At 43.7% G+C, this 15,894-nt stretch overlaps 1 protein-coding gene across 2 annotated transcripts; it reads left to right on the top strand.

Moving 5' to 3' along the window:
* The first annotated feature begins 3,318 nt into the window (after positions 1 to 3,318).
* On the top strand, positions 3,319 to 15,894 carry F3 (coagulation factor III, tissue factor). 2 transcript variants are annotated; one of them, XM_063624331.1, is made up of 6 exons: positions 3,320 to 3,608; positions 4,771 to 4,882; positions 8,958 to 9,157; positions 11,973 to 12,151; positions 12,752 to 12,911; positions 14,617 to 15,894. In XM_063624331.1, the coding sequence occupies exons 1-6, from the start codon at positions 3,509 to 3,511 to the stop codon at positions 14,751 to 14,753; spliced, it is 888 nt and encodes a 295-aa protein (XP_063480401.1). In that variant the 5' UTR covers positions 3,320 to 3,508; the 3' UTR covers positions 14,754 to 15,894. The 2 variants fall into 2 exon arrangements, with proteins under 2 accessions (XP_063480403.1, XP_063480401.1); XM_063624333.1 differs by lacking the exon at positions 12,752 to 12,911 and having other exon boundaries at positions 3,319 to 3,608.

Raw genomic sequence — 15,894 nt, 5'->3', positions numbered from 1 at the left:
GTAAAATGGTTTCATTGCTCTTTTTACCATTTCATATGCATAAAATAAATTTTACTTGCTATCATATATCTTAACCTATCTCTTTCCTGGGAAATAGACATTTTGAGGAATTTGTTTTAAAAAGTTATTCAGCCTTTGTATGCAAGGAAAACTATCAACAACCTCATCACATGATGAAGTATATTCTGAATCATCGTAGAATCCAGTCTTTTAGAAAAATGCTAGCTAGTTTCCAAACTTCTGCATCTGGTTTCTGCTTCTCAGCTATCTCTCCTCCTGGTGAGATTTTCTGGTGGTGCAGAGATAGCTAATCACTGGTTAGACTGCTAGAGCTTGCGGTCGAGTGGTGCCTTTCCAGTCATGATGGATTTGTATTTTCTTACCAATCTCAGCATTATGAAACACTCACTGCCTGGCCCCTAGAAAGAGAGTTTTCAGTGACAGATTTCATCTCTTGAACACCAGTGAAATATTTGGCTGCACGCATAGTTTCATAAAGTATTCATTGACTCAAAAGGTATTAAGTGCCTATTATGTGCTGATAATTGTGGAAAGGGTTGAGAGAGGAAAAAAAACAGACAAAAATCCCAATCCAACAGGAAAGATTAACAGGTAAACACACAAGTGAGATTAAGTGAAGTTCTCAATGAAATTAGGTCGGTAAATTTGGCAGCAAGTACTATAAAAGTACAGTGGAAGGGCTGAAACATCTCCGCAGTTATTTTCAGACTTCTCATCAACCACATTTCATCACTGGTTATGCAAAGGGAACTCAAACTCTTCTACGTGTCTCCTTGTCTGCCTATTTCAAGGACTAACCATCAGGATATTTCTGCCTAAGAACAATGAGTTCCCCAAACTGCAAGTATTTTCTATACTTTGTGTGCAGTTTTTGTGCAGTTTTGTACTTTTCTGCACTTTTTGTACATGCAGAACATTTTTGAGTGCTTATGGATGGATTAATTAATCACTCATTTGATGGATTTACTACCCAGTCTTACCTTCCTTCATTGGGAGTAGGAGAAAGCCTGGTGATGGAAGGGAAGCCTCCGGGGTCAGAAGACCAGATCTGCACTGTGTGGTTAGGCAAGCCAGTTTACTCAGATCAGCTGGCCACAGGGTCCTCATCCATAAAAGAATGTCTGTGAGGTTCTCCCATCCTCTGACATCCTAAAATCTAATCAGAAAGGGACTGGTCAAGCCAGAGAGATTATTGTTATAGTTTAGTAACTTTTTGAACTTCTCAGGGCCTCCAAGATAGATCACGGAGGAGGGAGCTGGTAACTGCTAAGCTTGACTTTACTGACAGGAGTAAAAAAAATGTGTTAAGGTTAGGGAATAATTTTAACAACCAATTTGTTCTTGTGAACAAATTTCAACAGTGAAATTTTAGATATGTACTTTTTAATATGTACTTTTAAAAAGTGCACTTGGCACCGTCAAAAAGTTCATCTGGCCACAATTAGATCAGTCAGGGAAAAACACTTCGCAATGAAATATTATTTACCATGTTTTCTTCCTCTCTCTTCTTGAAAATAGTAATGATTTTAGCATTTTTAAATCTTGAAGAATGTCATTCCATACTTACTAAAAAGCCTGTGCAAACACCCAACATCTTCTCTTTCCTGTCTGACAATTTTAATGGATATACAAAATAAATAGTCATCTAATTTATCAATATTTAAGGCACATTTTGTATCACAATACAATGGTAAACATTTTTCTTATCAAATGGCTGATCTTGACATTGTTTAAAGCCCTATATGATTTCAGAAAAGTCAGTGACTCCAAGTGGAATTGCAACAATTTCTTGGGTCTTGTAACAAACCTGAAGTGTAACTATTTCTCTTCAGGTCCCTTCAATCCCAGAGAGCAAGGAATCACATCCCAGGTGGAGCTGAAGATCTCTTAGGGAAAATGACTCACGCTAGAGTCTGCATAAAAAGAGGATTGCATGGCTTGGTTTTGCAAACATAAACTTTGTGGGTTTCAGAGCTGGCAGACAGCTCAAAGAGGAAATCATCGAGGGCAACTTTCTGCTTCGAGGAAGGAAAGTCTACAAGGGCTAAACCTGGATGTGCTATTTCAGTTCAGGCAAAGGAGGAAAATTAAAATTTTGCACAGTTTTATTCTGTTAAAACAAGTGGTTCCGTAAGCTATATGAAATATGTATATAGTACGCATTAAAATGCAAGACTGACTTCCCTGGGAAAACGTGGGAAAGAAGGAGAGAGGAAACAAACAATTCTTACACTAAGAATTCTCCAGTCGTGTCTTGCAGGCAATATAGAGTAATAATAAAAATGACAGGAGATCCTTTGACAGGATGGCTTAAAATGCCACTCAATAGAATAAGAGTTGTTCTCATGCCTGGCAAGTTTACAGGAAAGCCCAGAAGGAGAAGCCCGAAAATAATTTAGAAAAACCAAAGCTTAAAACTAGTGGCACACAAGTCTGGTTACATTTTTCATTTTCATTTTTGGTTCCTCTGCATTTCGGTGGAACTCAGTCCCACAGACGTCTTCTTCAATGTGAGAACCATCCTCTCTGGAACTACAGAGCTGCAGATGTCACGCTGGAATTCTCCCAGAGGCAAATTGCCAGATGTGAGGCTGCTCCTCCTCAGTCACTATCTCTGGTCGCACCGAGCGGTGCCTGAGCCACCTGACCCTCAGACCTGTGAGCCGAGCCGGTCACACAGTGACTGACACCGGCATTCGCACCGCCTTTCTCCTGTGCGACCCGCTAAGGGCCCCGCGAGGTGGGCAGGCCAGGTATTCTTGACCTTCGTGGGGTAGAAGAAGCCACCGTGGCTGGGCGAGGGCCCTGCTCACCGCCACACATTTACTTTGCTGCAGGTCCCGAGCTTCAGCTCCAGGTGGGCAAAGCGTCCGGGAAATGCCCTCCGCTGCCCGAGAGGAGCCCAGAGCCCGTGCTTTCTATTAAATGTTGTAAATGCCGCCTCTCCCACTTTATCACCAAATGGAAGGGAAGAATCCTTCCAAGGCGCCCTCCCTTTCCTGCCATAGACCTGCAGCCCACCTAAGCTGCACATCGGAGTCGCGGGCCTGGGAGAAGCCGGGGGCCTTGGGGGACCCGGGCCCCGGCCGCACCTAGACCCGCCTGCGTCCTCCAGGGCAGCTCCACGCTCGGCGGCGCGGTTGAATCACTGGGGTGAGTCACCCCTTGCAGGGTCCCGGAGTTTCCTACCGGGAGGAGGCGGGGCAGGGGTGTGGACTCGCCGGGGGCCGCCCACCGCGACGGCAAGTGACCCGGGCCGGGGGCGGGGAGTCAGGAGGATCGGCGGGGGCGGGCGCCGGGGGCGAGCAAAGGCGCGGGAGAGCGCGCCGCGGGCCCTTTATAGCGCGCGGGGCACCGGCTCCCCAAGACTCCCGGCTCCCCGCACCCCCTCGCACTCCCTCTGGCCGGCCCAGGGCGCCTGCAGCCCAACCTCCCCAGCCTCCGGGGCGCCACGGAACCCGCTCGATCTCGCCGCCAACTCGTAGACATGGAGACCCCTGCCTGGCCCCGGGTCCCGCGCCCCGAGACCGCCGTCGCTCGGACGCTGCTGCTCGGCTGGGTCTTCGCCCAGGTGGCCGGCGCTTCTGGTGAGTGGCACCAGCCCCTGGAAGCCCGGGGCGCGCCACACTCAGGAGGGAGGTGACAGTCCTGGCTGGCAGCGGGCTCGCCCTGGTTCCCCGGGGCGCCCATGTTGTTCCCCGCGCCTACGGGACTGGGCTGCGCTCACCCAGCCGGGCTTGAATGAACCCAGTCCCTCGGGCGCCGGCGGGAGTTGCAGGGAGGGAGTTGGCGCCCCAGACGCCGCTGCCCCTTCTGCTAGAGAGTTTTGCTCGGAGTGTCCGAGTAATTGGACTGTTGTTGCATAAGCGGACTTTTGGTTCCCGCTTTAACTCTGGGGAAAGGGCTTCCCAGTGAGTTGCGACCTTCGATATGATAGGACTTTGGCCTGCGTCTGCACGTGTTGGCGTGCAGAGGTTTGGATATTATCTTTCTTTATATGTGCGTCTTCCCTTAATAAAGAGCGTCCCTGGTCTTTTCTTGGCCATCTTTGTTCTAGGTTTGGGTAGAGGCAATCCAAAAGGCTGGATTGCTGCTTAGATTGAAGCAGGTACAACGTTGTGCATGCCCCCTCTTTCTACGCGGTGTTCGGGACGGCGTAGAGACTGGGACCTGCTGCCTACGGCAAAGCAGACCTTCATAATAAATTATCCTGATCCAATACAGCCGGCGGTGTGACAGGCCACACGTCCACGTGGGTCTCTGTGGAAGTGTAGAGACATTTCAGATAAAAGTGGAAAAAGTGAAGTTTGGCTTTTTTTCGTTTGTATGCAGTCCTAACTCTTGTTACATGTGTGGGATTTGCCTTTTTTCCATAACTTACTGAAAATCCTTCCTGGAGGGCTGAACCTGACTCTTCCTGAGCTGAGTCCTGGACTGGCACACTGATGGCTCTGGGCTCTTCCAGGTCAAGTTGTAACAAGGCTTTGCCCATGAATAATTTCAAACGAAAATGTCAAGATCCTTGCTGGTGTCCTGGGATTACAAGGTGAATCTTGTCATGAAGAAATTTTAGGTCTAGAAAAAATTTGAAGATTCTTTTTCTCTTGATAATTCACTAATGAAGCTTTTGTGGTTGAAAAATAAAAAGTGAGGTTTATGGTGATGTCAGGTGGCAACGTGTTTTATACATCAACACATTTGAGTGCTCTGAAGTGCATGTAATAATAGCTGTTTCTCTGTTGCTTAAAGGCACTACAAATACTGTGGCAGCATATAATTTAACTTGGAAATCAACTAATTTCAAGACAATTTTGGAGTGGGAACCCAAACTCATCAATCAAGTCTACACTGTTCAAATAAGGTAAGCTAGGAACAGAAAAAGAAAATTAAGGTCTTTGATGTTTCTACTCTCCTATGCTGAACAAGAATGTCTTTAAAGCTGATTACTGGATGAAATTATTTAACAGATGATAAATAAGAAGGTATTCATGGCAATTCGCTGGCCGGTGTCATACTCTGTTAGGCCTGCAACATTTCCAGACCTTAAACTGATAGAACATTTTAATTGTTTTAATTGTTTTTGGAAATGATGGGAGAGTTCCTAGGTGGAGTATAAACAGTGGAGAGGTGAACCACCTTGAGTAGACGCTAAAGTGTGCTTTGGGTCATGATAGATTAGTTAATCTCATCTAAACATTGATGTCTTTTTCTGTTGCTGTCTAGACTGTGAACAATGTCTAACACCTTAGGGAAGAGGTGGGGAGGAATCCCAATGTATACATTGCCCTTAAGCAGTGTTTGATTCATTCATCTTTGGACTCCATGAATCGAAATTTGGTAGAATACATGATCTTAGTGGAGGAGGCCAAATGCGTGACTCACTGAGCCTGGCAGAGCAGAAATACTCTGCTGTCTGCCCCCTCTGGGTCTGGGGTGGCTCTGCTTCTTGGTGCCTCAACTCTGATTGGCAGCTGTCCCCAGGAGCCGATAATTCAGCATATTCAATCTGAAGGTTATGTCTTCCTTGATGGTTTTCACCACATTCTTGGCAAGTTTTTGGTTTTTGAAATGTTCTAGGAGGCTTGGTAGAGATCTTATGAAATAGAGAATAGCTGCTGTGGAAATTATTTTAATGCTAATTACATAAAGGTACAAAAGTAGCACCAGCTAAAACGAAAGGTATTTTGCTGTTCTGTTTTGTTTTAGCTTGTGCCAGGCCTTTTACAGCATTAGGAATGCAACTTCTAGATACGTTGCATCTTTTAAGTGAATGTTCTTGTTTTTCAAAATGAACTTCATGACAGCAGTTGCCAAACCAGCAAGGAGAACTTGCATGCATACGTGCATGCATGTGTGGATATGTATGGGGGTGGGGGGAGAGAAAGATGAAGGGATTTCATAACCTGAAATAATGATTACAGTTCTGGTCAAACTTGTCAATTCAGATTTCACCAATTGAGAATTAGTAAGTAATTTCTCTGATACAGGCCTGAAGTTTACCTTAGTAAACACTTTACTTCTATATGGTAAAAATTAGATTTGGGGAGGAATGCTTACCTCCTAAATATATTCAATCTAATACTTGAGGGACACATGGGAATATATTTATGATTCATCTGTTTTTTAAACATAAGCCTTTGTTAACTGTAAGTTCTTGAACTTTATAAGGCCGCTGTTATTTAAATGAGCACAGCTCCTGATCTGCAAACATCAGAGCGCAGGGCTACAGCTTGGGGGATGCCAGCCGACTCAGGGTGGTCCTGTGGACTGGACAATCTCTTGCTGCTGTGCTGGAGGGCCTGGGAGCTTTTCCATCAGCCTCTGCCTGAAGTGTGCACGCTTCTCCTGCTCACCCCAGGAATAAATGAGATTCCTGGTTGAAAAGGACCAGAGCAGTCATTTTACAGTTGAGGAAACTGTTGCTCTGAGAAGTGAGGGATTTATTCATGACTACACTGATGGTGAGTGCCCATGTCAGGTCTGGAACCAAAGTCTACCCAGTATCCACACACCACCACCCCTCAGGTGGCTCTGCCACAGTCTGATGGGAGGCCCCAAAGTGGGAGGAAGAAGGAAAGTCTTGTCCACTGCATCTCCTCAGTTGGCCTTCCTCCCTGCCTGTTTTCCCTCCCTACAGTTAGCATCTTAAGCAGCTGCCCCTCTTCCCTCCCCACTGCTCTCACTACGGCAGCCTGGCTCCAGCCGCAGGACACTACTGCTGTGCAGAAGCCCCTACTTGGAGCTCCAACTGCATTTTTCACCTTTGCTAACAGTTTTCAGTGGTGGTTGGGAAATGTGATTGGCTTAAGCCTTAGCACAGACCATCACCGGTGATATTCATTCCATGGAAATGTTCTGAATTCTAAAGCTGAATTTACAAAGCTTCTGGAAAACCTGCAACCAAATTAGTGACTGAAATTTTTAGTTAACTCAAAATTCCAAATCAGAGGGTTTTGCAATGCCTGGAGGAATCTTGGAGGCTTTTAAAGTGTTAATGCTATTAATGGCATTCAGAGGGATTTTCTACAGAATTGTCCCTTCATTACCTGTTTATACAGTTTTACTACTTACCATGGTACTGTATAAATCCTTGTGCTAAATTTTGCTATAGAGTATGTGGTCCCTGCTGTGAGCTGGGAGGAACCAAATACTGTATCTCTATGGTACATAGAAAGCCCTAGGAGACTTTCTCCTGTTATCTGAACAACTATTTGCTGCAGTGATAAAAAGGAAACAGCATAGTCTCATTCGCTTTTTGAAATGGAAATGATAAAATAAAACACATCTTGGTCATTCTGGAACAAAATAGCCTCTCTACTTTTATCACATAAAATTAAATAGAAACCAAAATATTTCAATATCAATCTTAGTTTGTGCACTTTAGGATAAAGAATGTGTTCACTCAAATCCTTTTGGCCTGGTTACTTAGTTCAGATTTTGAAAGAAAATATATTTATGGCTTTTATGTGTGAATTTAGACAATGGAATCCACATGGTGCCTCGTTTTCCCTGAGATTATGTATTAATTCAACCTGTAAATGCAAACCATCTAATAGTCAGCGAGACCCTATAGCCCTGCTGCTTAATGGGGGCGCGCAAGGGCATGCACCCCTCGTACCAGGTAGATTGTGTTCATATTAACAGCATCATGGAGGAACTCCTGCTGGGGGACAGGGGAGGGAGATGTAAATGCTCAGCAGGGAGATATGGAGATTCCTGGAGCAGGTGGAGTTGGGACCTGGCCTTGAACGATGGGTCTGGCTCTGGCAGTCAGTAATGCCAAAGGGAAGAACAGCATAACTGTCCCTTTCCATGGGACAGAAGTGTGTGAATCAAGTTGCAGTGACACTTCACCTATTTATTATTTTGGTCTTTTAGAAGAATTTCATTGTCAGTAGAAGTCCTTTAAATCATTTCCCCTTCGATGATGTCTCACAAAAGAACGATCTGTCTTTAGCTTTTTAGTCTCAGACTTTATTAGACAGATACTACCTGTACTGTTATTCTGTAATCTTTGTTGGGATGGATTCACATCTTGCAAAAGGCATGTAGTATAATGGGGCAAACAGACCCAGCTCTGCCACTCGTTAGGTATGTGACCTTCTGCAAGTTGCTTAGTGCCTGTGAGCTTCAATGTCCTCATGGATAAGAAAGATCCAACACCTTCTTGGAAGGATTATATCAAATGAAGTAACATGAGTAAAGAGTCCAGTAGAATACCTGGCATATAGTGGAGTCAATGAATGATTAGTAATAGCATTAATAGTGGTCATGAGAGAATATATGTATAACATGTTATTATGTAGACTCACTATATAGACTCTATTCTACATAGAATATAGAACATGATATAACAAACAACTATAATAAGTAGACTATAGTAAACAACCTCACTTTGTCGCAGTTGCCTCATCTTGATGGAAAACTGCTCTTTCTCCCCTGTAACCATGACAGAGCGTCTACATTCTAAGAAAGATATTTAACAAAGTAGTTAAGAGTACAGATCCAAGAGTCAAATAACTGTCTGGTTCAAAGTCCAGCTGTGCGATTTTGAGCTAGTCACCCAATCTCACTTTGTCTCAGTTGCCTTGTTTGTAAAAACAAGGCAAATTACAGAGCCATCCCCTGGGTTGCTATGAGGACTCAAACATGCATCCCAAGCATTCAGTGTTGCTAGGTATGATGGCTCACACCTGTACATTTAGCACTTTGGGAGGCCGAAGCAGAAGGATCAGCCTGGGCAACATAGCAAGACCCCATCTCTACAAAACAATGTTTAAAAAAAAGCAAAGTGCTCAGCACAGTAACTGCATCATTAGGGTTGATTGTAGGGCTCCTGATGTTAGCACAGAACACCACAGCCAGGAAGCAGCCTATCTTGTTGGGTGCAAATTGTCACATTTCATTTATTTTTCTTCCTTCTTTTCTTTCTTTAGCACTAAGTCAGGAGATTGGAAAAGCAAATGCTTTTACACAACAGACACAGAGTGTGACCTCACCGATGAGATTGTGAAGGATGTGAAGCAGACATACTTGGCACGGGTCTTCTCCTACCCGGCAGGGAATGTGGAGAGCACCGGTTCTGCTGGGGAGCCTCTGTATGAGAACTCCCCAGAGTTCACACCTTACCTGGAAAGTAAGTGGCTTGGGCTGTAATACCATTCATTCTTGTTAGAAACGTCTGAACATTCTTGTGATCCTGTGCCTTTAGGGGCTACTAAATTAAAAATATTTACTCTTCTTTTCTCAGAAACTGTTATATACCACAGCCCTCTTCACACGTTCCAGATGTGGTAGGAGGTTCACAGAATGTGAACTTTGGAGCTGATGACAGTGTCATCAAGTAACTTTCTCCCCCAGTCTGTCCCCAGACCCTGTTACTGTCTTCAGTAACCAGCTGAATGTGTGTTGGGAGAGGGCGGGCCAGGGAAGGGGGTAGGGATAGGAAATCCACCAAGGCCAGAGTTTTAGCTTTTCCATATATATATGTATATATATATATATCTCATATATCCTGATTTTTCTGTCCCATTATCAGACCAAAAATCCCAGTTGAGGATTGTTCCCAAATGATCATAAATCGATGAGGAAAGTCCATGGTTTCCCTCTGAGCCCATAATTAGCCTAATTATGCTGACCTTTTCTAATCAGTTGGCCATGATTTGAGTTCCATGATGTGCCAGCACCTGCCCAGCCATCTGCCTGTCACCCTCGTTCTGGTTTTGGAAAGGTGGAATACTTTCCTCCTCAGCCTTTGCCCCTGTAAGCTGGCCCTAGAAGCCAGTAAAAGAATGAAGAGAATCCCCGTCAAGTAGGAGATTTAAATTCTTTTGCCGCCAACTGTGGCTCTGAGCTAGGCATTTTAGATAAACGCATGTAGCACATTGAGTAGAGTGAAATTAGCTTCTCTTGTAAGGCCAGCTGGTTAGAATGAAGGTGTGTGAGTGTTAGGCCCAGCGAGAGAGAACAGTTTCTCAAGGTAGGAATGGTGAAGAGAAGGGGTGGACGGACAACCAACCAAGCATCCTCCTCTGGTATCTACTTTGAGGGTTGAAATAGGGGGCCTGACCCCAGGTGAATGTGGCTGCCTTCCCAGAGCCCCCATTTGCAAGACCCTCCAGACCCCCAGGTGCTTCTGCTTGTGTCTTTTGTGGCACCAGGCAAGAATGTAGCAGCGTCAGCAGCCCCTCTGGTGACTGTGGCACGGTTGACATTCATTTCCCCCCTAATTAATGGCATCCTCATGATTCTCTTTTATATTAAGAGTTGTTGAGTTTTTTGTAAGCTACTTCAAATCCTTTGTTGGTGCAAGAATGTGTTTGTTTCGCATGTGCACACACATATTTGGCCTGTGAATTGATGTTTGTTTTCCTGTCATTTAACCAAAGCACATGAGATAATTGAGCCATTGTAGAGACCCAGTGGTTAAATCCAGCTTCTCGAGGTACCAAGGACATTTCCTGGGCTTTCTCACAGCCCTACATATTTTTGAACCTAAAATATCGTAGTTTATGCTACCACCCTGTTCAATATAGTAGCCCTAGCCACATGTGGCTGTTGACCACTTGAAATATGGCTAATGCTGTTAGTATAAAGTACACATTGGAATTTAAGAAGTGTAGAATATCTCAAAACTTTTTTATATTGATTACGCGTTAAAATGATTATATTCCAGATATATGCATTTGACTCAAGCAGTGCATGGCTGAGAGGCACCAACTCCCTGTGCAGTTGAAAATCCAAGTATAACTTGACTCCCCAAAAACTTAACTACTAATAGCCTACCTATTAGTTGACTGTTGACTGGAGCCTTACCAATAAGATAAATAGTCGATTAACACGTATTTGGCATGTTGCGTGTATTATATACTATATTCTTACGATAAAGTAAGCTAGAGGAAAGAAAATGTTATTAAGAAAATTATAAGGAAAAGAGGCTGGGCATGGTGGCTTACGCCTGTAATCTCAGCACTTTGGGATGCTAAGGCGGGTGGATCACTTGAGGTCAGGAGTTCAAGACCAGCCTGGCCAACATGGTGAAACCCCATCTCTACTAAAAATACAAAAATTAGCCGGGTGTGGTTGTGGGTGCCTGTAATCCCAGTTACTCAGGAGGCTGAGGCAGGAGAATCACTTCAACCCAGGTGGAGGAGGTTGCAGTGAACTGAGATTGCGCCACAGCACTCCAGCCTGGGTGACAGAGCGAGACTCTGTCTAAAAGAGAAAGAAAAAGAAAGAAGGAAGGAAAGAAAGAAAGAGAGAGAGAGAAAGAAAGACAGACAGAGACAGAAAGAAAGAAAAAAGAAGAAAGAAAGAAAGAAAGAAAGAAAGAAAGAAAGAAAGAAAGAAAGAAGAAAGAAAGAAAGAAAGAAAGAAAGAGAAAGAAAAAAGGAAGAAAAGAATTATAAGGAAGAGAAAATACATTTACTATTGATTAAGTGGAAGTGGATCATCATAAAGGTGTTCATCCTCATCATCTTCATGTTGAGTAGGCTGAGGAGGAGGAGGAGGAAGAGCAGGGGCCACGGCAGGAGAAGAGATGGAGGAAGTAGAAGGAGGCAGGCACACTTGGTGTAACTTTTATTGAAAAAAATTTGCATACAAGTGGATCCACAGAGTTCAAACCCATGTTGTTCAGGGGCCAACTGTCTTTGGTTAAATAAAATGATTATTAAAATTAATTTCACCTGTTCCTTTTTACTTTTTCTAATGTGACTACTAGAAAACTTAAAATGACATCTGAGGCTCCATTGTCTTCCCCTTGGGCCAGCACTGCCACAGAATGTCTTAGGATTCAGCTCCGGGCCAGCACGCCTGCTTCTCTCAGGGAGCTGGTTTTATGCAGATGTTTTATATGAGAGATAATTAAGTTGTCAATTGTGATAACGAAACAGGATTTGCCTTTGTACAGAATTCTTCGGTTCCAACCAAGCTCATTTCCTTTGTTTCAGCAAACCTCGGACAGCCAACAATTCAGAGTTTTGAACAACTGGGAACAAAAGTGAATGTGACTGTACAAGATGAACGGACTTTAGTCAGAAGCAACGACACTTTCCTAAGCCTCCGGGATGTTTTTGGCAAGGACTTAATTTATACACTTTACTATTGGAAATCTTCAAGTTCGGGAAAGGTGAGCATTTTTTAATTTGTTTTTATGACCTGTTTTAAATTGTGAATACTTGGGTTTTACAGCACATTTCTTCCCCAATTCAAAAATAGCAGAACAGGGTTGTTGAGAAGGTGGTGTAGAAGGGAGAGTGTCCACTGTGGGGAGGGGTGGACAATAGGCCTGGTCCTACCTGTGACTCTGCACTACCTTGTGACTCTGCGCAGGGCCCCCTCGGAGACCCAAGTTCCTCAGCCAACCGGCTGGATCAGGTCATCTCTAAAGGTCCTGCCACGCTCACATTTCTCCCCCTACTGAGGATGCCAGGCACAAAATTTGTTTTTGGTTCAATGCATAATACTCCCTTCCTTTTTCTTTTACTGCAGATATCTTCTAAAGGGGCTCAATAGGGTTCAATATGCCTCAGTTGGATCTTCTCAGTTTTGGAAAAGGCATTTTTAGCAGTGATCAAGGGAAACTGATTAGCCAAGTCACTTCTAATCCTTCACATGTCAGCTATGTTCGTGTAGGCTTTGCTTAGAACCTAGGTTTTTACTTCCACAGTGACTTAATAAAGAATTGACTCTGAGCCCAGATGAATTAAGAACTCTTACCTTTTTACAGAAAACAGCCAAAACAAACACTAATGAGTTTTTGATTGATGTGGATAAAGGAGAAAACTACTGTTTCAGTGTTCAAGCAGTGATTCCCTCCCGAACAGCTAACCGGAAGAGTGCAGACAGCCCCGTGGAGTGTATGGGCCACGAGACAGGGGAATTCAGAGGTGAGTGGCTCTGCCAGCCATGTGCCTGGGGGTATGGGTGCCTTCTGGAGGAGTAGCTCCACCCTCAGGGCTGGGATATACTTCCTTGGTTAAATATTCAGGAAAACGAACTGCCTAGAGGTTTTTTTGTTGTTGTTTGTTTGTTTTGGTTTTGATTTTGCTTTTGGTACTCTTAAGATTTGGGACATTTAGCAACGTTTCTGTGTTGATCGTGCCCTTGTATTAGCAAGTGTTTTCTTGAGCACCTACCATGTGCTAAGCCCTCTGCTGAGCACTGGCTACACAAACTATGTTTAGGATTTAGCATCAAGTCACAGATTTCCCTGGGCATTTTTTCATGCTTAAATTCTAATTCTGGGGGTGGCTTCTGGAGCAGCTGCAGCAGGACACAGTAGACATTCGTGAGTACCCACTGTGGGCTGTCGCCACAGAGGCTATAGAGTCTAACCCATCAAGGGAAGGGATCGAGTATATCAAATATACCCACATGCATGCATGTGTGCATATGGCTGACACGTGTGTGTACATGCATGTGCATATGTTGGGAGCTCAGGCACATTGTACGAGGAATGGTCCCTAACTGGAAGTGCTGGGGGTCTTCAGACTCATGCAGGAAGCTGCAAGCCTGTGTGTCTCGCTCCATGCCTTACAGGGAAAGTATTCTGAGTACTTTGAGTGAAGAAAAGAGTCACGGGAAATAAACAATGGCTTGTACTGGGTGTGGTGGCTCACACCTGTAGTCCCAGCACTTTGGGAGGCCCAGGCAGGCAAATCACTTGAGGTCAGGAGTTCGGGACCAGCCTGGCCAACGTGGTAAAACCCCATCTCTACTAAAAATACAAAAAGTAGCTGGGTGTGGTTGCACATGTCTGTAGTACCAGCTACTCAGGAGGTTGAGGCAGGAGAATTGCTTGAACCTAGGAGGCGAAGGCTGAAGTGAGCTGATATTGCACCACTGCACTCCAGCCTGGGTGACAGAGCGAGACTCCATCTCAAAAAAACAAAGAAACAACAAAAAGAGAAATGATGGCTTAGCTCCATGTGAAGATGAGATTTGAACATTTTAAAACAGTTTAAATAAACTGTTCTCTCCTGTTTATTGCCACTGACAGGAGAGGTTTCTCTTTACCTCTGGTCCTGCACCCCTCTGAGCCATCCTACCCACAGCCTTCAGTCATCGTCCTAAAGCCTAGCTCTAATTCCACTGCCTCTCCTTTTGTGCACACACACTTCTCTGCTTCCCTGGCCATTCTCTATCTTGGAGAGGCATTTCAAATGCCACTTCCACCAGAAAGCCTTCCTACTGCACCAACTAGTTACTATCTCTTCTTCACCCGAATCGTGGTAGCACTTTGGATCTCCTACTTTGCACTTAGGGTTCACCTTCTGTTATAATCATTGCCATCAATCTCAGCATCGTTTTTAGGCACTTCTTTCCAGCCGTTGTTCTTACCTCCAACTACATATCTTTTCTGGACTGTGCATTATTCAGTTTATTAAATGCCCATTAAATGTGTTTAGCCATTGTCAATTACTCTGAAGCGTTCAGGGTTTGACAAATTCTTTCCTAATGAAAGAGTGGAAGAAAGAAATTTCAAATTGCACAAAAATAGGATGGTGTAATTTGGGGTTGTGCCCTCAATTTTGCCCACTGATAAACGGAATTTGAGCTCTCCAAGTTGACTAAATGCCCTTTATTTTTCAGAAATATTCTACATCATTGGAGCTGTGGTATTTGTGGTCATCATCCTTGTCATCATCCTGGCTGTATCTCTACACAAGTGTAGAAAGGCAGGAGTGGGGCAGAGCTGGAAGGAGAACTCTCCGCTGAATGTTTCATAAAGGAAGCACTGTTGGAGCTACTGCAAATGCTATATTGCACTGTGACCGAGAACTTTTAAGAGGATAGAATACATGGAAACACAAATGAGTATTTCGGAGCATGAAGACCCTGGAGTTCAAAAAAAGCTCTTGATATGACCTGTTATTACCATTAGCATTCTGGTTTTGACATCAGCATTAGTCACTTTGAAATGTAACGAATGGTACTACAACCAATTCCAAGTTTTAATTTTTAACACTATGGCACCTATTGCACATAACATGCTTTAGATTATATATTCCGCACTCAAGGAGTAACCAGGTCATCCAAGCGAAAACAAATGGGAAAATGTCTTAAAAAATCCTGGGTGGACTTTTGAAAAGCTTTTTTTTTTTCTTCTTTTTTAGACAGAGTCTTGCTCTGTTGCCCAGGCTGGAGTGCAATGGCGTGATCTCGGCTCACTGCACCCTCCGCCTCTCGGGTTCAAGCAATTCTCTGCCTCAGCCTCCCGAGTAGCTGGGATTACAGACGCGCACTACCACACCAAGCTAATTTTTGTATTTTTAGTAGAGATGGGGTTTCACCATCTTGGCCAGGCTGGTCTTGAATTCCTGACCTCAGGTGATCCACCCACCTTGGCCTCCCAAAGTGCTAGTATTATGAGCATGAACCACCATGCCCAGCCGAAAAGCTTTTGAGAGGCTGACTTCAATCCATGTAGGAAAGTAAAATGGGAATTGGGTGAATTTCTAGGACTTTTCTGTCTATAATATAGTGTTTAGGTTCTTTTTTTTTTTTAGGAATACATTTGGAAATTCAAAACAATTGGCAAACTTTGTATTAATGTGTTAAGTGCAGGAGACATTGGTATTCTGGGCACCTTCCTAATATGCTTTACAATCTGCACTTTAACTGACGTAAGTGGCATTAAACATTTGAGAGCTAACTATATTTTTATAAGACTACTATACAAACTACAGAGTTTATGATTTAAGGTACTTAAAGCTTCTATGGTTGACATTGTATATATAATTTTTTTAAAAGGTTTTTTATATGGGGATTTTCTATTTATATAGGTAATATTGTTCTATTTGTATATATTGAGATAATTTATTTAATATACTTTTATAAAAATAAAGGTGACTGGGAATTGTTACTGTT

Source organism: Symphalangus syndactylus, chromosome 12, assembly GCF_028878055.3.
Source record: "Symphalangus syndactylus isolate Jambi chromosome 12, NHGRI_mSymSyn1-v2.1_pri, whole genome shotgun sequence".
In the NCBI taxonomy this organism is placed as follows: Eukaryota; Metazoa; Chordata; class Mammalia; order Primates; family Hylobatidae; genus Symphalangus; species Symphalangus syndactylus.
This window is presented reverse-complemented; position numbering and strand designations above follow the sequence as displayed.